This window comes from Protopterus annectens, chromosome 15.part0, assembly GCF_019279795.1.
Source record: "Protopterus annectens isolate FY-2018-M chromosome 15.part0, PAN1.0, whole genome shotgun sequence".
NCBI classification, from domain to species: domain Eukaryota; kingdom Metazoa; phylum Chordata; order Ceratodontiformes; family Protopteridae; genus Protopterus; species Protopterus annectens.
The window spans coordinates 230,741,167-230,763,169 of NC_056749.1; the positions used below are offsets into that span (position 1 = coordinate 230,741,167).

Consider the following 22,003-nt stretch of genomic DNA (forward strand, 5'->3'; position numbering starts at 1 on the left):
AAGGTAAGGAGTGCTTCCAGGGAGTGCAGTTTACTATTTAGGCTCCTAGCATTAAGCACCATGACCTTGAGTTTTTCTCTACTGGATTTCTTTACATTGGAAGTTTTGTTGTTATGACACTGCCTAGAAAAGGCACTATGGGGAAGGCAAGCATCTTTGCCAGTGTCTGAAAGCCTTGAGGAGACAAGTGAATGCCATCTCTGGCAATATAGCATTGTCTGTTGACCATGTCTTCATAGGCTGTCTGAACTAGATCCCCCTTGAGTGACACCAGAAGATAAGCCCAATTATTGAAATCAATCATGTTTGTCTGTATTGTGACATCAACCTAGGTAAAGGTGGAATGCTGCTTAGGGCTAGGGACATAGCTGCCTGGGACACACAATCTGAGATTTCAGTCACGTCACTCTTCATATAGTCCAGAGAGGTATGTCACAAGTCAATCACTCCAACATGTACTATGACAGAGTCATAATGGTAATTGTTGCTGAGTGACTTGAGAGCATGTGTGATTTGATGGATGCTGGCACATGGCAGGGGCTTAATTGCTGAGACACTGATGTGTGTTATGTGTACTGATTGATTCTACTCATGTACCAGTATGTGTAGGTTGTTTGCGCTTGGGTGGTCTCTCGTCTTTTGGCAGGCTCTTAGTACCTCTACATATGTGGGTTTATGTGTCTTGATCTTATCTTGTGTGAGTGAAAAGGTGTGTGTGTTGACAACCTGTTTGATGTCTTGTTTATTGTTACATGAGTGGACTGATTCTAGTTTCACAGTATAGTTACATCTCTCATATACTGTATTTGTTTGCTTTAGGAGCAAGTGGTCATACCTCTCAATCTCTTAGAGCAAAAAACCTGGAGAAAACCATAAATAATCAGGGGGCAAAGGTCCAAATACAGGGACACTTTTTTTAAATATTGCTCTTACAAACTTAGAAAGTTGATAGAACAACAAATATTGCATTAGCAAGAATTTTCGGAAAGGTATGAAGTCTGAAACGCAGATGTCTATCATTATTTCTAACTTTAACCCTCAATGATTTGCCAGAAAACCACAATTTTATGAGAAACAGGCCTAAGATATGAGGGAAAAACATCTATAGTCTGCAAAAATCTGTATGGTTGAGAAGTATGTTGTCAGTATACATGAAGCAGTTACTACATTGCCTCAGGATGCCCATGTCAATCGGGCTGGCTGGAGAAATGTTGGGAAATTGATTTTCCGTAGTAGCAGGTAATGCTTAAGTACAAATCTCTGAGAGGGCAAATTAGATGCGCTGTTGCTCTGGGATTAACAGGGGGACTAATTCTATAGAAGATCAGGGATGAAAAGTGAGGAGATGCGGCTCAGTGCTCAGCTGAGTTGCCTGTAGTGCAGAAGTTCATAGGTTCATAGGTTGATACTAGGCTATCTGCCCTAGGGCATTTATAAGCCTAGCCAAAGTGTGTTTGGCTTTCACCACCCTTTTAGATTAGTTGACTGTGCCTCTATATAGTAGGTCACAGAAGATAGCCCTTTTAAGATTAGTTTACTGTGCCTCTGTCTAGTAGGGACACAGAAGAGATCCCAGGGGTAAACCTACGATCTCCCATCCACTCGTCAAGATTTCTCTTGAAGAGGGTCATTGAGGGGCTCTGCCTAACATGGATTGGGATTTTGTTCCAGAGTGAGGGGAGCCTCTGGGATACGAATCTGTCCCTCCAGCATGCCTTATTTATTTCTGTGCTGAGGTTTAAGTCCCTGGAGTGTGTAGCTCTAAGGGATTTGGATTTCCTGAGGTGGAGTATGTCCATTAATTCTGGGTTGGACATGGCTTTATACGTTAGGCACAGATCGCCTCTGAGTAGGCACTAAGCAACCGAGTAGAGCTGGAGTTTCTTTAGCCTAAATGCGTAGGGCATCTGTTTGAGTCCTTTGATCCTCTTGGTGAGGTACTTTTGGGGTCTTTCCAGTTGCTTCAGGTATCGGGTAAGGTACATCCCAAATGGGGCACTGTATTCAGTTATGGTCCTGATGAGTAGAGGGGCACAATTACCTCTCTTGATCTAGATGTGAACCCTTTCATGATAAGGTGGGCTATATAGAAGGTCTTTCTAACCACTTTGGCAACGTGATTGTCAAAGGAGAGATTGCTATCTACTTGGGTCCCCAAATCCCTAATTACGTCTTCCGTACTTAATGGATTACCACCTATGTGGTAATTTGTGGGCACTTTGTTTTTCCCAAAGGGGATGACTATGCACTTTTTGGCATTTAGCTTTAGACCATGGCTCTGGCACCAGTTATCCGTCTCTGTGAGACCCTTTTGGGGGATGCTTGTGTCAGTCGGCGAGTCAATTATGGCACCCAATTTGCAGTCATCTGCGAACTTGGTCAGCCATAGCCCTCCCGTGTTAGCCTGTACCTCAGAGAAATATATACCAAACAATAGAGGTCCCAGGACTGAGCCTTGTGGGACGCCACTTGTAACTGGTTTAGAGTCTGACATGGCACCTGCAATTCTGACCATGTGGGTTCTATCCCTGAGCCAGTTTGCAACCCATCTTGTGACATAGGGGTTGAAATTTAAGCTGATAAGCTTATTTATGATGCCCGAGTGGGGTATTGTATCGAAGGCTTTTGTGAGGTCCAGGTAGGCTGTGTGAACTACCTTCCCTTCATCTATGGCCTTGGTGACTGTTCCAAAGAAGTCGACCAAGTTCAAGAGGCAAGATCTGCCCTTAAAGCCGAATTGGGTAGGATCCAGTGTTTGGAGGTTCCCAATGTCTTTGTTTATGAGTTCCATGATGACATGCTCCATAGCTTTGAGAACCAGGCTAGTCAGGCTTATAGGGTGATAGTTTCCGGGGTCCATTGTGGCACCACCTTTGTGGAGTGGGACCACTGTTGCTGTATGCCATTCCTTGGGTACATATCCTGTAGTAAGGCTGAGATTGAACAGTGACTTTATGTGAGGGTTAAGTTCTTCTTGGAGCTCATGTAAGACGCAGCCCAGGACACCGTCCAGTCCCATTGATGCTGTGTTTTTTGCTTTGGAGAGGGCAGCTCTCACCTGTCCATCTGTGATGTCAGGGAGGCTACACTCTGTTGGGATAGACATTTGCTCTTTTGGGGGGGAAAGGGGGGGGGAGTTTGCACTGAACCTGTCTGCCAGGATGTCGGTAATGTCTGTGGGTTCAGTGTATTTTTTGTCATTTTGCACTAACTCAGAGCATATATGGGAGTTGCCACCCAGATTCCTGACATAACTAAAGAAGGCCTTGTGATTATCTTTAGCGTCTTGTGCAATTTTTCTTTCGAAGCTGGCCTTAGATGATTTTATGAGGGATCGTAGTTTCTTGCTAGTACTGATCAGAGATGCCTTCCCTTTTTGGGATTTTGCTCTATCATGTAGTAGTTTCCTCCTTCTGTTGTATAGCTTATTTATGGCTGGGGTCCACCAGACAGGTCTCCTGCCTTTGGAGGAGTGAGTCTTGGTTTTATTTGGGATAGCACGATCCAGGAACAAGAGTTATAACCACGAAGCAGAGCCACCAACTTTAAATAAATCCAAAACTGGTCTTTTATTGTATGAGAACAAAAAACTAATACCACGTATCACAAAGCGCCGGATATTCGAGATTTTTCAAGTTGGCAAAGACATGTAAGCGCAAGCTTAAATAGTTGCTTACATTAATTAACAATTAAGACAATTTTGTAATTAGAATATTATTCAATTACATGTAATTGAATAATATTCTAATTACAAAATTGTCTTAATTGTTAATTAATGTAAGCAACTATTTAAGCTTGCGCTTACATGTCTTTGCCAACTTGAAAAAGCTCGGAATATCCGAGCGAAAGCGCTTGTGATACGTGGTATTAGTTTTTTGTTCTCATACAATAAAAGACCAGTTTTGGATTTATTTAAAGTTGGTGGCTCAGCTTCGTGGTTATAACTCTTGTTCCTGGTTCCGTTTTTTGAACTGTCTTGATTTAAGGATAGCACGATCCATGCATTCCTGTAGGTGTCCATAGAATGCGTTTGTAAAGGATTCTGTGGTTTGGGCCGTATTTTCCATTGGCCCAGGGGCTTTGAAGGATTCCACCTCGGTTTTGAGAAGTGTGAAGTTTGCTTTTGAGAAGTTCTTCACCATGGTTTCCTTGGCTGGGGGTGGGGACAGGATATGGATGTCCAGTGAGATTAATTTATGGTCAGATCTTACCAATGAGAGGTATACCTCTGGTATGGAACATAGAGTCCCCATGTTGGTGATGATCAGGTCCAATATGTTTTCCCCTCTTGTGGGAGTGGTGACCAGTTGTTCCATAGCATTTGAGTTTATAAATTCTAGGAATCGTTGGGCGAGGGTGTTGGAGCTTGAGTAGTGCTATGTTTGGGTAGTTGAAGTCACCCAATATAATGGTGTTTGGAAAGAGCTTCATATTCTCCAGTGTTCTCAGGAAAGCTGAGTGGGGTTCCTGAGTTTGGGAGGGTGGACTGTAGCAGGCCACAAACTGAAAGGCAGTTTTGCCCACTGTTAGTTACACATGGATGGTCTCCGATGCTTCGTGCAGTGCCACTAACCTGGAGGTGTGGATATCTTTGATGAATATGGATACTCCCCCTCCTTTTGTGGTTCAGTCCGTGTTTTGGGGCCGAAAAGCATGGTATGAGGTATAACCTGGTAGTGCTGGGGTGCTCTCGGGAGCCTTGAACCAGGTTTCTGTTACTGCACAGATATCGATATTCTCCATACTGAGGAGAGCCTTGAGTGTGTGAATCTTGAGGTTTAGACTTCTGGCATTGAGCAGCATTACCCTTAGTTTTTTTTTCCTTGTGTTGTCTATGGAGGTGGGTTTGTCTTTTGAGCCTTGCCTAAAAAAGGTACTATGGGGGTGGCAAGAGCCTTAGCCAGTATTCGAAAGCCCAGGGGTGACAGATGCAAGCCATCCCTAGCAAAGCAACGTGGCTTGTCAAGCATGTCATCCCAGGCTGACAGACACTGGATCCCCTTTGAATGACACCAATACTTTAGCCAATTGTTAAAATTGATCATTTTGTCTTTATACTGTGGCATCATTATTGCTAAGGGTAAGATGCTACTTAAGGTCAGGGTCATACCAGCCTGAGCTACATGATCAGAGAACTCCTCTATGTCTCTTTTCATGTAGTCCAGGGAGGTACATCTCAAGTCATTCACACCAGCATGGACAATGACGGAGTCATATTTGTACTTGCTTTGGCGTGACCTGAGTGCTTGTGTATGTGGCGGATCCTGGCACCTGAAAGCTTACAGTGACCTCCTCCTTGTTCAGCCTGGTGAGTGGGACATCAGAGTGTCTGACAATAGAGTCACCTATTACAAGTGTATTAGGTGTAGTGTTTAGCCTTAAGGGCTGTGACTGTGTGGCAAACTGACTTTGTGAACTATGTTGATACATGGGTATTGTTGTGGGGTAGCGGTTGCTTGGATGTCTGCTTTGGAGGTCTCTGCTGCTTGGGCAGATTTTTATTTAGAGCCTCCGAGTATGTTTTTGTGTGTTTATGTGTTTGGTTTGCTGTTGCGATAGGTCTATGTGAGACTGGATTTGTGGTGTGTGTGGTTACCTTCTCCTCCTGACTGACTACATCAGTACTGGGTTGAGAGAGCTCAGCCTCCAGTTTGGCTATATAGTTGCATCTCCCACATATATTTCAGCTTGTTGGGAGGAGGAGAGGGTGGTCTGTGTACATAAGGCAGTTGTAACATTGCCTCAAGATTCCCAGTTTCACCAGCTGAACTGGAGAGTAAACCCGAAACTGACTTTTGGACATGTCAGAATAGTATAAGGAACTACTTTTTGACTGATCAAAAAGGACCAATAGGAAGCCAAGTACTTAAAGGGAGTATAAGAGGGTATAGTGCTTTAGTTTATTAGTGCTTACTTATAAGATTACTTATAAGAGCAAGTGCAGGGCTTTAGAATGAAAATAGAGTGCTTACTTTGAGATTTAGAACAGTTCTAAGAAAAAGTGAACAGCAGACTTTGTGGAGCAGGGAATAGTTTAAACCCGTTTAAGCGGCACTGCCTGATGCTGCGCTATGCTCAAAATCGCGCAAAACCATGCAAATGCGGGTTTTAAAGCAGGAAAACTGAAAGAGATAGGAATTGACCCAAAACAGCCAATAAGCTACTAGTTTCAGGGCTGAGACCACTCCACAAGGGACATATAGGCTGGTGAAAGCTCCCCACTCTCACTGGTGAACAGAGAAGCTTCCTCCTATCCAAGTAAGGATATGGGCAACACAGGAAACTATACCACAGTCCGGAATTCAGCAAATCCTGAAATCTGGGCTAATCTAGTTCAACAAAGGCGGGAAAAGAGAATATTTTTTTTTGTTTTTTTTTTGTTTTTTTCAGGAAACAGCAGAAAAATACACACAAAACACTGTAAATGCTATAAACAGGCTAGCGTACTTTAGTGTGTAGCCTACAACAGTTATAAAATACAAAAATGACTTAAATTGATATAAAACAAGTGCAAAAACTGTAAAAAGCAGAAGGCAAATGCAATTTAATCTTTTTAAAGCACACACTGATCAGTTAGAAATTCGCTTTTTAGGTGGGAAAAGGCAGTCGGAGCAAAAAACAGAAAAAAAAATACTTAAATCTGGAAAAGTCTCTCTTGGGTCTCTCTCTTGCCTGTATCACTCTGCAGGACACCACGAGGAGCTGTGCGGAGTTGTATACTGGTGCAAAACTGTGCAAATGCGGGTTTTAAAGCAGGGAAACTGAAAGAGATAGGAATTGACCCAAAATGGCCAATAAGCTACTAGTTTCAGGGCTGAGACCTCTCCTCCAGGGACAGATAGGCTGCTCAAAGCTCCCCACTCTCACTGGTGAACAGAGAAGCTTCCTCCTATCCATGTAAGGATATGGGCAACACAGGAAACTATACCACAGTCCGGAATTCAGCAAAACCTGAAATCTGGACTAATCTAGTTCAGCAAAGGCGGGAAAAGAGAATATTTTTTTTTTCAGGAAACAGCAGAAAAACACACAGCAAACACTGTAAATGCTATAAACAGGCTAGCACACTTTAGTGTGTAGCCTACAACAGTTATACAATACAAAACAACTTAAATTGATATAAAACAACTGCAAAAACTGTAAAAAGCAGAAGGCAAATGCAATTTAAACTTTTTAAAGCACAGATCAGTTAGAAATTCGCTTTTTAGGTGGGAAAAGGCAGTCGGAGCAAACAAACAGAGAAAAAATACTTAAATCTGGAAAAGTCTCTCTTGGATCTCTCTGTTGCCTGTATCACTCTGCAGGACACCATGAGGAGCTGTGCGGAGTTGTATACTGGCACAAAACCGTGCAAATGCAGGTTTTAAAGCAGGAAAACTGAGAGAGATAGGAATTGACCCAAAACGGCCAATAAGCTACTAGTTTCAGGGCTGAGACCACTCCTCCAGGGACAGATAGGCTGCTCAAAGCTCCCCACTCTCACTGGTGAACAGAGAAGCTTCCTCCTATCCAAGTAAAGGATATGGGCAACACAGGAAACTATACCACAGTCCAGAATTCAGCAAAACTTGAAATCTGGACTAATCTAGTTCAGCAAAGGGAGGAAAAGAGATTTTTTTTTTTCAGGAAACAGCAGCTTTGCCCACAGAGCAGCAGGGAACCTGGGAGTGTTCCACTGACTGGTGTTCAGAGAAAAAAAGTAGTTTCTAGGGGTTTGCATGTACAGAAGACACTGATAACCCTGTTGTACAGTGCGCAGCTATGAGCAAACACAAAGCTTATACTCGGGTGAAATTAAACAGTTTTAAACTAGTCTGCCAATTGGAAATCACAATGATCCTTCCTCCAGCAATCCCCAGCTCAGACAAGGCTATATCCATACTCTTCTCCTACAAAGGTGCAGAAGAGCCCTTCCTAATGTAATATGGTTAGATTCGAGTTCAAGTGCATGAAAAACAGGCTAGATTCAGCAAGTCTGGATCTAGTCTGTACTAATTAAGCAATATTTCAGTGCAAAAGAAGTGCAGGTAGTTTGCTGGCACAAACAGTAAAAACAGTCAAAAAGGTACAGATTAATGCAGTAAAACAGAAAAACAGATGAAACGTGCAGATCAAACTCAAAATAAGCATAATTCTTTGTTCTTAGCTTTGGATGGCTTGGTTTCAAGCAGAAACACTCTGGACCTCTGGCAAAAGATGCCAAATGCAGAGCATTTCTGGTTAATTCAGCCAATAAGTACTCAAATGCAAGGCTTATATACAGTCAAAATTAAGGAATTTTAAACTAGTCTGCCAATAGAAAATCCCACAATGAACCTTCCACCAGCAATTCCCAGCTCAGACAAGGCTATATCCACACTTTTCTGGCACAAGGGTGCAGGGGAGCCCTTCTTAATGTAAGATGGCTGGATTTGAGTTCATGTGTATGAAGAACAGGGTAGATTCAGCAAGTCTGGGCCAAGTCTATGCTAACTAAGCAGTATTTCAGTACAAAACATGCGCAGGTAATAATCAGGCACAAACAGTCAAAAGTCAGAAATTAATGCAATAAAACAGTAAAAAGACAGATGAAAAAGTGCAGATCAAACTCAAAGTAAGCATAATTTCTTGTTCTTAACTTTGGATGGCTTGACGTCAAGCAGTAACACTCTGGACCTCTGGCAAAGGACACCAAATGCAGAACAGCTCCGGTTAATTAAGCTAAAAACCACACAAACGTCAGACTTGGATACAGGTGAAATTAAACATTTTTAAACGTCTTCCTCTGAGTAATGGGAACCCTGCAGTGGGTGTACTCTTCTCTTTTCTCACATTGCCTGCATGTTCAAGTCTGCCCTTTTAGTCTTCAAAAGAGCATGAAAGACTCAACCAGCTCGATCAGGGAGTCAGTAGAAGCTCTTAAATGGTAGACCTGTACCTAAGCAAGCTAGGTGGTACCAGTTTGTTCTTCAGTGTTTTGTGCCTCATAATTTTGGGAATACCCACTCTAGTAGCCACAGGTTGCAAGTGGGGGGATCCTAATACGAACCTCAAAATCTGAAGTGCCTATGGTCTCAGAAGGCATGTTGGGTACTTCAGTCCAGGATAACATGAGAAAAGCATGTCACATGGGCACCTGATAGTGGCCATGCAAGAGGCAAAAGCAGAAAATGATTCTGTGGGTGGGGCTGTGAAAGACCCTCTCTTGAACACAGGGCTGTAAGACTCAGGGAAACCCAAGTCATCCAAGATATCCCCAGTCTCCTGAGCATTCTCTCTTACTGAGGCTTGCTAAAGGTTTAGAAGATGCCACAGAGGAGCAGGGTTTGATTCTCATCTTTGAAGTGTAAATCAGTTATGCTTAAAATGTCCCACAAGGGCATGTAGCCTAGTACTTACCTATGAACGAACAGAAAAAATGATGTCTAAAAATAGAAAGCCCTCAGGATGAAATAAGCACAGTATGTACAACAGTCCACATCATGCTCTGGACCAAGACAAAGTAAACTCCTATTAAGAAGATCCTTTTGGTTTCCAGACATGAAGCAGTTATTTTCTTTCAAAAAATGCTTTTCAGAACTAGAATCATAATTAAATCATGTACCAAATAATTTAACAGATTATAAAATAACAGTCTCTCCTCTCTGGGGTACTTAACAGGCTGTTGGAAGTAGGCCAGCAAACAAACTTGTATGCTATTGAACACACACTACACATCAAAAAAAAAAAATCTGAATGCAGCTCACATGACACAGCCTTTATTCCACTGAGGGATGCAACAGTGAGCACTACAACGGACATCATTAGTTACTTTCCTTTTACTACTTTTATATTTCTCCAATTCCATATATGACAATTTCTAACCTTTGATCTCTAGCAGTGAAAACCTTCTTTCTGATTGCCAACTATCCAACAGATTTGGAGAAACTCCTATCCCTTCCCAGGAATAATACGGAATTGTAGTTACCATATATGAAAATGCATCCTTTCCAATTCTTAAACTTTGTCTGGGGTATATAATGTGCTTTACTGATTTTTTTTATGCAGAAATCAAGAAATATCTGTTCATAGTACCTGTCTAAGGATGTTCTGCTTCAAATGTTTTTTATAAGCCAAAATATGAGGTGCAAAAATGTTTCTAAATGCTAAAGAATGACATCAAAGTCAAGGATGTAGTTATGGCATAAACATTACATCTGCAGTCTTAAGAATACTCACTTTAGGATCATTTTTACCTTATGATAATAAGCTAAGCATCATACCTCTCAACTGCACAGATTTTCGCAGAATGTCCAGATTTTTGCCTCATGTTTTTGGTCTGTTTTTCATAAAATTGTGGTTTTCTTGCATATTGATGGCAAATCATTAAAGACTGAAGTTAGTAAATAATGGCAAACATTTGTGTTTCAGATTTCATACCCTTTAGGAAATTAATGCTAATGCAAAATTTGTTATTCTATCAACTAAATTTGTAAGAGCAATATTTAAAAATTGTCCCTATTTTTGGGGCATTTGTTCCACTTTTATTTATGGCTTTGTCCAGATTTCTTGTTCTAAGAGGTTGAGATGTATGCTAAGCACACCTTAGTCATACAGTGGACAATCTCAGGTTACATCGTCCATGAATATTTAATTCAATTGTTGTTGTATCTTTCGGCTTTTCCCGGTTAGGGGTCGCCACAGTGGGACTACGGTCCGCTAATGATTGGCAGTAGACTTTTACGTGCCGAGTTACCAGCTCTGACGCACAACCTTCAACTAAGGTACGCCCATTCATGTACGTCTCCACACAGAAGACGCTTTAGCTGAGAATCGAACAGGACAACGTCTTACTGTGAGGAGACAATGCTACCGCAGCACCCTAAATAATTGTAGACATAGTTTACAATCTCTGGCAAAAATTTTGTTTTGCACACCTAAAATGCTGATCACCCCCCCCCCAAAAAAAATGCATATAGAGAACATTACCATTTAGCATCCTGAGACCATCTCCTGACGTAGCCTGCTTGAGAGCCTGTTCCACTTGTTCCCGCCTCTTTGACTCAAATTCTAGAGCTTCCTGTAATTTCCTCTTTGCTTTCTTCTCTTTTTTCAAACGCTTTTGAATTGTGGCTGTAAATAAGGAACAAACAGCATACTTACAAACACAAACACTGAATGCACAAAGTTAACTTCATAAAAATTCTAATGTGCCACTCATTTTTGGTGCTTTGTTTTGCACGTTACATCTATAAATGAATCTATACATGTAACAATGCATTGGAGTTTATGAAACAAAATGAACTACATCACATTGTTTTGCAAATTAAACTTGCTAGGGTGAGGCAACTAAAGTTCCCAGCAACTGATGATTGTTCCCCTTTATGAAGAAGCATGCAACAACAGCCCTTTTCAATACCTTCATTGTGGCTATGCTTAATCAGTTTTAGAATGAGACTGGATGTATTTGGTGCTGTTGTTTAAGCAACCAGGTGTAATGTCATAGCCCATAAAGATGGTATTTTTAGCTTGAGAGAGTGTAGTTAGGACATGTTCGATAGTGATGTGTTGGGAGGAAGTGACTCAGGAGTTTGTGGAACATTTAGTGACAGGTTTCTGGTGTGAAGCTGGTGCTAAAATTGCCTGCATGTATATTAGCATTACCTTAAAGTCTATATTGGGTAATACCTTTATGAACTAATTCAGTGCATTACTAAGTCTCATTTCTTAACTGTCTGCTGTAGTTACAGAAGGATTTATGATTACCTTTGGCTTTGGATTCTAATTTTAATTAATGCTCCACTTTGATCTTCTTTAAGATAATGTCCAGACTTTTACTGATCTTTTTGACATAAGTCTTTAATGTGGATAGATTTGATTTATCAGATACCTTAATTAGCTTTATTCTTTTATTACATAGTTTATTATGCTTTGGCATTCCACAAGGCAATATATTGTTTTTGTTTTGAGAAGGGCCAAATGGCTTATGCTGTTTGTTAGATGGGAGTAAAATTCATTGGCATTAGTGGCAGCTGTGGCTACAAGGGGACTAATAATTTTGCAGTTGATTTGTCAGAGCTTATTTTGTTCTATTAATAGGTTTGTCTTTTTAAAAGCTTAGAATTTAGAGTTGTTTCTTGTGGTAGGTTTAGATGTCCTAAAGGAGAAAGACTACAGATATGTGATTGAATTTGGCCAGAAATGTGGATATTAACAGAGTAGTTGAAGTAGATATAATACTGGGGAGGATGAGATTAGTAAGATTTTAACTCCGCATGGGATGGTTACTTATTTGTATGACAGAGAGTTAGCATTTGATAAGTCTAGGAACCTTTGGCTGTACCCAACATCTGTGGTATCTGGTGCTCCAGTTAATCAATAGATAGTTGGAATCACCCACCAAAAAGCTACTTTTATATATGAGTATCTCAGTAAGCATATTTAGAACCCTTTCATGGTCCTATAGGGACATGATGGAAAGTGATTTACAGCAGGCTATGAATCAATAATTTGTCTTGGTTAGAGTAATTCACCAATTTCTTTTTTAGTGTGTTGCAGGCAATCATCTGCAGATAATTGGGTCTCTGACAATACCAGTACTTTCTTGTATTTTCCAACAGGTGTGAATATGTGATAAGTATTGAAAGGTGGTAAAGAATGAACTCTTTACACTGAAACCAAATGTGTGACATAATGTAAGTATGGATGTGTTCAACTTGTGGGAGAGCTTGAGGATCTGGCAATTTACTGTTAAGACTTCTGACACTGAGCAGAGCAATATTGTTGTGGTCATGAGTAGAATTTACTGCAATCCTTTTTGTTACTTTTGAATGTCCAGAAGGCATATTTTGTCAATAAATGATGCATGGGGAGCAGCAAATATTTTGACCATTATGCAGAAATTATGGAATAAAAGTTGCAGGCCATCCTTAGTAAAGTAAGTTGGGCTATTCATCATCTCATGTCAAGCGGACACACAGTGGATTCTGCTAGACTGGCACCAGCTCCTCAGCCAATTGTTAATGTCAGGTTATCATCTCCTTTACATCTGGATGTCAGTCCAAGTGAGGGTAGGATTCCACTGTGTGAACCACAGCAAAATGGCATGCACAGCAAGCTGCAATATGTCTCTGTGCATGGAGGGTGTTATCAAACCCCATTTCTGATACTCACATTTTCCAGCAGTTACTGGACCAAACAAATATCTGCTGTGCTAACAATTACTTTCCCACAACATTAAATTCACAGTAGACTTTCCTTGGTTAACTTCCACCATCACCACTACATACCACATAGCTAACATTTCACTTAAAATTGACAGTCATCGGTGACTTTTGTACCTGTGTTGATAACAAATTCTGATTTAACCACCACATCTCTGTCATGGTTAGAAAGCTCTGTACTAAAAATCATGACCTGGAGTGTATACAAGACTATCTCTATCCCCACCCTTAGTCTTGTATATGCCCCAGTGGGTGATTCTATCCATATCCCTATACTTAGTCCTGTATACATCCCTAAGGGGTGATTCTATCCCTAACCCAACCCATAGTCTTGTATTAGTCGTGTATACACTCTTAAGGGGTGATTTTATTCCTATCCATACAATTAGGTTTGTTTACGCCCCAACTGGTGATTCTATTCCTTTCCCTGCACTTAGTTTTGTTTACACGCCAATTGGTGATTCTAATCTTATTCCTATACTTAGTCTTGTATATGCCCCTTAGGGGTGATTCCTGTTTAGCTTTCAGTGCTAAGAAGAACCTCACTGTCTCTGAACTCACCTAAAAAAAAAAACAGTGGTAAAGCAATCAACAACTCCAGATCTAAACATATACTGTCACATTAACAATGCCACTTGGTATGACACATATCTAACATATCATATTCTACATTTATGAAAGAATCTCCCCTTACACATTCAGCTTGGTAATCATTAAAACCAGTTTGGGTGACTGGATGTATAATCACAAATGTTCACAATGGATATATGGGGATAATGTATTTCATGGAGGAGACTATCATTTTTCACCAATACTGGGTGATATGGCTTAGCTTTTCAGTAAGTTTGATAAGAACCTATGAGCTACAATGTCAAATAGCTTATCTAGCCTGTTGCTTATATTAATAAAAGAAGCAGATTTTAAGCACTGAGAGGAAAAAGCAAGGATCACTTAGTTTTGCCAGTGTTTTTTTGCAGAGAGATAAGTAATCAAAAGTAAGTGCTTATTGGGACATTGTTAGATTGTATCAGTTTTAAGGCAAGCTGTATATATAGACGACTACACTGCTAAAGTTTCTAAGAAACGGATGAGCATTTCTCTGTTTGTGTATTTTCAGGGTGTGATTTTTTTTTCTTCCTTTTATGGCATCTAGTATTATTATTATAGTTTGCAGTCAGTGCTTCCACATGGCTAAATTACTAAGAAATACTCCAATCATTTATGTATTTTTATACTGACTTTTAAATATCCATAGTCACTGTTTAAGTTAAATTGCCTGCAAATATGGTTCAGTGCTGAAGCTGACAATGGGCCAAAGCAAGGGCAGCCATTTGTCTCAGGTGTTAGAATGGGGAAGAGGTTTGGTGACCCATGTAGGGTCCAAGGGCACATAATTATTATGTACCCTGGACACCAAGCTTCTTTGTTACAGCTCAATTACATCCACCTAATTTATCTCTGTATGTATAATATTTTGTAATAATACACAACTGATACATTCTACATGTTGTTGTTGTGTCTTTCGGCTTTTCCCGGTTAGGGGTCGCCACAGCGGAACTCCGGTCTGCTAATGATTGGCAGTTGATTTTTACATGCTGAGTTGCCAGCCCTAATGCACAACTTTCAACGAAGGTACGCCCATTCAGGCATGTCTCCATGCAGAAAACGCTCTAGCTGAGAGTCGAACCGGTCAGCGTCTTACTGTGAGGCGACAATGCTACCGCAGCACCACCACTGCGGACCAACTGATACATTCTACATATTACTCAAAATAGTTTTCTTTAATTTACATACAGAAAGACCAATAAAGAGCATGCTAAGACCATACTCAATTTTAAAGAAAATAGAAGAATCCACATTTCTTTTAACTGTGGTCTACAAACTGACTTTGTCCCCTGTCCAGCAATAAAAGCATAATAATTTCTGAAATTGCGCAAACCTAATACAGAAAACTCCTCTGGGTCTCTGATTTTCAGTTGCTGTACTTATTTAATTTGTTCTGATTACTTTAATATATTATTTCCCTAGTCCTGAAATGTTTAACTTCACTTAATGGTTCTGAGCCACTTCAAAGTTCCTAAATAAGTTACAAAGAAGAATAACACATTTTATTTTGCTGTTTTGTTAGTATTTGTTGATTTGGGATAGAACACTGATCCTACTGGCCTATTTGCAGGCACAGCAGGGACACACAAAATTTTAATAAGACCAGAAACAGCAGACACAAATCCCAGTATAATGTAATCATTCTTAGACAGAATATTGAATTTTAAATAATTACGACTGCACACATGGTTATCTGTAACACAGTCAGATAGAACATACATATTTGAAATAATTATCCACTGTAGTGCACATGCTTGAAATCTGTTAAATGATTTAGTAAAACAGTTTTGTTAGTACAATAGACACGTTTCATATTCCACACTTCAGTGCTTTTGAGCACAGGAAACCATTACATGTAAATAATGAAACTCTCATGTAGTGCACTGTGGCTCATAGCAGTGCATATTTGGGTGATGGCATTGCTGCTTCATTTCAAACAGTATAAGCCTAACAGACATATTAGGTTCAACCATCCTTACAATAATATGTTCCAAGAATTATCTGGTCTGTTTTATGATTAATTTTCCAAGGTGAAATTTAACATAATTTTCACTACTGAGTCATACAAAAACCTACTTTATAATAATATTTTAAAGCTTGCATAAAGGAAATCAAACCACTGTACTAATTTTGATCACAAATTATAGCAGAAGTTAACATTTTAGGACTGATATTTCCCTTTGTGTTACTATTTTGTAAACGTTATTATATAGTTTGCAACTTACCTCTGCTTTGCAGTTCAGCAGTGAGTTGCCTTTCTAGACTTTCCCTCATTTCTCGCTCTCTGAAAAGCTCCATCTTCAGCTCCTTTTTTTCCTGTTGTATCTGTTTTTCTTGTACTCGTGTGTTGTCCACAGCTACTTTCAGCAGGCCCTGTTCATCCAAATGACTCTAATTTTAGTAATGTATTTGCCACCACATATTAGATATGCATTACTGCATCACTAAAGGCCAATGAAAATGCATTTCATCTTTCTGAAGGATAACTGAATCAATTAGCTACTGGACAAGAACAAAAGTGTGTGTTTTCCATGAGGCTTAATAAAGATCGGGAGCTACACAGTCTCAAATCAGCAGGGGAGCTGCTGCTTCTCTTCATGTAGGGCAGTAGAAGGGGGTATCGTACTGACGTAGAGCGAATGGTACCCTGCAGTTGTAGTACAGTTTGTTTATATAAGTATATATATCTATGTTAATGTACTTATCAAGCAAGAAGGTAATTGCCCCAAGTCAAAAGCAACTCATGGTAACTCTGTGTGATAGATCCTATAGGGTTTTCTTGGCATATTACTGAAGTAGATTGCTAGACCTTTCTTCCACATAGATTCTGCTGCTGCTGCCCAGTTGTTCCCAAGCCAGGTTTCAAACCCAGGTCTACCAGCTGGGGATTCTGCACCTTAACCTCTGTGCTAATGTTTTTATCATCCATTTCTAAATGGAGATGGTGATGTCGGTAGTGCTTTATTAAGTATCAAATATTTTTTTACTAAAACTGTAGCTGTGTCTCCAGATTGTGAGGTTAGTCTGTCCATGCATGCATATATTTAGAAGTCAGACAGACTTGCACACTGGTGAATGGCCTTTTATGAACTGTGCCCATGTCCACACAATTACCACTACTCCACATGTACGCATTTCATGAATTGTGTAGGGCCCTCATGCATGGATACTAATGTGTATCAATGCTATGCAGTTCCACACCACATTTAACAATGCTAACCGCAATGATCAATGATTGAGTCACTGCCAAAGTTTGGGGAACTGATCTGTCACATAGATAAAAAAAAACCCTTAAATATACAAAAACACAGATGCTTAGACCTGAAATAGGAAAGTGTGAGTGTGCATTTGTGTGTGTAAGACTGCAAACGCACACTCACACTTTCCTATTTCTCCCAGGGCATATTCAAGGTCTCTCATAGAGTTCTGTAAGTTAATTAAAACAGGAATAACACAGACTGTTTTATATTGCTTAAAACAAGTAACCAAATAATTTCTGAAGCCAGTTTGTCATCATAGGGACATGACCACAGACTGAAAGAATAGATAATCACGATAGACACAAGGAATTTATACAGATACTGATGCTCTGCAGTGTAATGTGTTAAAACACGAGGGCTATAAAACAATATTAGTCTCACATAAGTCTTCTACAAAGCAGAAACCACGGAAGCCTAGTTTTACCTCTTACATGTAATGCTGGCCATTTGCCAAGATTGTCTACACACTGTTTTATTGCTGATGGCATAGTGACGCCCTACAAGGGTCTTCATAGGTAGTCTCATTCACTTTCCCAAAGGTGCATTATGTTGCTTATCACTCAGGTAAACTGATTGTAATGTCCTCTGTTTCTTATCTTCTCCATCTGTCACTTTGGTTGACCAGAAGCCAAAAGTTATAACTAATCATTTCCAATACACATTTGTTGCATGTAATAAGTCATTCATTCATGTTATTTTTCATACTCTTTCATTTCGTAAATGAGAATCCTGCTTTCTTTTTTACATTTACCTGTTTTTGTCATCTTGCAATGCCTACTGTTAAAGCTTAAAGAGACGGTATGATGTAACAAAGAACTCAGCATCCAAGCAAATCATATATTAGCAGAAAAAATTACATTTGTAACACAAAAAAACAGAACAACCAAATGAAATAACAGGAACAGTGTTTAGTGTAATTTTGAAATGCATCATTTGGTAACACAAAAATAAATAAAAAGAAGCATTATTGATGTATGATTATTTACAAAAGTGATCTAACAACTCAATTCATAGGTTCATAGGTGTGCACCAGGCTAATGACCACAAGGGCCTTTTTAAGCCTAGCCATGCATCCCAAATCCTGGACAAGTTCTTGTACCTTTGATAAGTGTAAGCAGGGGCTTGGGAGGTGAAACATTTACAAGTTGGGGCCTGGAAGATGAACCATTAACAGACTGCCTGTGTCCATTAGAGACATATAGCCAAACCAGGAATGAATTTCCTGTTCCCCATCGAGTTATCCAAGTTACACTTGAATTGAGTTAGGGAGAAAGTCTGCTTCACATTGATAGGGAGCCTGTTCCAGAGAAGGGGCAGTATCTGGGATATATACCTCTCTCTCCAGCAGGTCCTATTTATATTTAAAGCAAGGTTTAAATCTTTAGAACAGATAATTTTCGTGCTGTTTGTTTTGTTGATATGCAGAAGGTCCATTAGAGTAGGGTCTGACAATGCCTCATATGCCAGTTATAGATCTCCTCTTAAAGGTCTGTAGGAGATAGAATACAGGAATAGGGCTTTCAGGCAATCTGCATAGGACATGTTACTTGCGCCCTGAATTCTTTTAGTAAGAAACCTCTGTGAATGTTCCAGTTGTCATATAGGTCTGGTTAGGTACATACCAAATGGGGCACTGTACTGAATGATAGGTCCGATGAATGCTGAATAGAGTGGAATAATGACTTATTTGGACCTAGATGCCATAGCTTTCCAAGAAAATAATGTCAACAAACTATGATCAGCTGATAAAAAGGTGTCAATGGCAACTGAACTATAGTAGCAAAAAAAGATACTATCTTGGTAAATTTAGAACCTGTGACAGGGGACTGGAATGCAAAACTGAGGGCACATGGGATGAAAATGAATATAGTCAGTGAAACTGAGTACCAATCAAACAGTAGTCATGGTTGCAAATGGGATAATCAAAAAAGCTGAAAACTGAGACAGCAGAGAACACAGTGGAACAGGTTGTCAGCTTCAAGAATCTGGGATTTATGAATGACGAGAAGGGAAGTCAGAATGAGGACGTCAAAACTAGCATTGGAGGTGCTGCAGCCAACTGGTACAAAGTGTCAGGGGTAGTGTAAGATAAAATTTTGCCAAAGAGGTTGAGGAGTAAGGTTTACAAAATAATGGCGTGACCTTGCATGGCAAAGAAGGTTGAGCAGCTATGGCAGCTTGAGGTGTTGAAGATGAATAGCTTGAGAGATGTACAAATTGCACATTGTGGAAAAGATGTATAAATGTGGTAAGCAGAACACAAGCCAAAGTGGCGTCAGTTGTAGAGAAGGTCACGAAAAACACATTACAGTGGTTTGAGGGTCACAAATGCAGGAAAGGACATTATGATGACTTGTTAAAAAAGATTTGGAAGAAACAGGAAGAAGGGAAGAAGCGCTGAGATTGTCTTGCCAGGAGATGCATGGATTATGTTAACAGTCTGGCATAACAGGCTAAGAAGGTAGGAGCATGTTTCTTAATTGTGAGATGTGACTACATTTGACACAACACCCACAACCCCATGTAGGAAATGAAAAATAAGTTGTTGAGGATTTGGAAGGCACTTGTATAGAACAGCAAATAAGCCAGGATAATTTAAAGTCACGACATTATTGCAGTAAAAGTCAACATGTATGAAAAGTACCTGTATATTAGTTAAAAGAGTTTCTACTGAAGACAGTCCATCTGCAAAAAGAAAAGGCGCTGGAAACCCAGGAGGTAAGGCTTGCCCTGCCAATGATAGTTTTTCTAAGACTGGTTTCACTGCTGGGACTGCAGACTGCATTTCATCTATAAAAAAAATCATGTACTTTAATAACATGTATTAATAGACCCACATGCAATTAATATACAATACATCATTATCCATGTTAGAAGCTTGGCTTTTACATCACTCACTTCTAAAAAAACTTAGGTAAACTTTAACTTGGCATTATGGGAAGAAGCAAAATTGTCTGCAAGATAATTCTTTGAAATAAATGCACTAAAATAACAAAAATAAGATTTAATTAAACTCTTTTTATTAAAAGAAAATGTCCCTGGCCATGGTGAGGAGCTGGTATCATGTGAAGCCATGTGCCGAATATGTAGTATAATCTTATTCATTTATATGTGGGTGAGCACATTGCGGGTGCTGCAAAAAGCACTACTGGCTGACATCAAAGATTGAAACAATACTAATTTCATGAACTTTAATCGTATTTTGATTTAGGAATGGGGTCCATTGCCATCATGGTATTAGAAACCCAAAAGACTTAGAGAAATTAAAAAAAAGAGGATGAATGACAGTTAAGTGAAAAAGTAATGAAACTCAACATTTTCAATAAATATTTTTAAATTAATAAGCACCTTCAAAAATCAACGGAAATGCACACACAAAATCAGTGCTGCTAGACACTAGCTTAATTCTATTTTGCAACATATGAAAAGAAGTCCTTCAACTGCTAATACATAGTGATAGAAATGTAGCACATTATGAAATCAGTGCACTGAAAAGGAAAATTTACATAAATGAATGATGCCTCAGATTTGGAATTCTATATAAATTAATAAAACATAACTTAAAATACTTAGTATTGTGATTGAAGCATTTCAGAACTGTATGAAGTGAATAGATTCAATAATTTCTATCGTACTCATAAATATGCAGCTGGCTTGTGGACCACACGTAATGAGATTCTTTGAAGAAAAACTTTTGGGGCCGGATCAGACATGGACAAGCATGCTGGGATCATGTTCATGTCCAAGACCTGGACTTCCAACTACTCTTTGTGGTTGTACTCCTTGTCGCTTTAAGACTCCACACTTCATATATCACTACCCATTTTGGAGGTTTGACTTTTGCCTTTGTTTCTCAGTCAGGTACTGCACGACACTCCTCCAACTTCACATATGTGATAATATTATAATGATATCCACAAAACCCCCATTGTAAGAGTCCTATAAAACAGGGTAAGTACAACAGAAGGAATGCTATTCTGACACAGGATAGATGACACATGCTATATGATATTGTAGGAGTTATTTGCAGAGAAGGGTGGTGTCCATTTCGCTGTATGGCACAGATGGAACACAACTCTTAAGTCTTGACTCATGTGCCAATACTCTGCAGCCAAGGTCAGGGGTGATTCATCAACATCTCATCCCCTCCGGACTTGGCTACAGAGCAAAGGAAATGTACATGTTATATTAATGAAGGGATGCAATGCTAGGTGTGTGGTCACTCATAAGTGATTGCTGATGACACTGTGTTAGAGTCAGGGTGGGATTTACTTCTTTTACAACTTTTTTGCAGACTGCTATGGGATGTGATGTTATAATTAACCATAAAATTTATTTTTTTTATTTTAAGGGTGATTTTATTGATCTGCTATCTTTTACTGATCAATAAATCAGACTTACGGGGACTAAACATTATAGGTTCATAGGTTCATACTAGGCTATCTGCCCTAGGGCATTTATAAGCCTAGCCAGAATGTGTTTGGCTTTCGCCACCCATTTTTAAATTTATTTTGCTATGCCCTTTTTCGAGGTTAGTATACTGTGCCTCTATCTAACAGTGACACAGAAGTGATACCCGGGGTAAACCAACGATCTCCCATCCACTCATCAAGATTCCTCTTGAAGAGAGTCAATGAGGGACTCTGCCTAACCTGGACTGGGATTTTATTCCAGAGTGAAGGGAGCCTCTGGGTTATGAATCTGTCCCTCCAGCATGTCCTATTTATTTCAGTGCTGAGGTTCAAGTCTCTCGAGCGCGTAGCTCGATGGGATTTGGATTTTCTGAGGTGCAGCATGTCCATTAATTCCGGGTTGGACATGGCTTTATACGTCAGGCACAGATCGCCTCTGAACAGGCGGTATGCCACTGAGTAGAGCTGGAGTTTCTTTAACCGGGCAGCATATGGCATCTGTTTGAGCCCTTTGATCCTCTTGGTGAGGTACTTTTGGGGTCTT

At 39.8% G+C, this 22,003-nt stretch overlaps 1 protein-coding gene across 3 annotated transcripts in view; it reads right to left on the reverse strand.

Annotated features, from left to right (window-relative positions):
• Window positions 1-22,003, reverse strand: part of DACH2 (dachshund family transcription factor 2) — a 1,303,080-nt gene that overhangs the window by 48,400 nt on the left and 1,232,677 nt on the right. For all 3 annotated transcript variants that reach the window (XM_044057751.1, XM_044057750.1, XM_044057749.1), the window contains 3 exons: window positions 19,692-19,837; window positions 16,013-16,160; window positions 10,948-11,091 (listed from right to left, as the gene is read on the reverse strand). In XM_044057751.1, coding sequence (XP_043913686.1) covers window positions 10,948-11,091; window positions 16,013-16,160; window positions 19,692-19,837 — 438 coding nt within the window. The remainder of the gene's footprint in view (window positions 1-10,947; window positions 11,092-16,012; window positions 16,161-19,691; window positions 19,838-22,003) is intronic.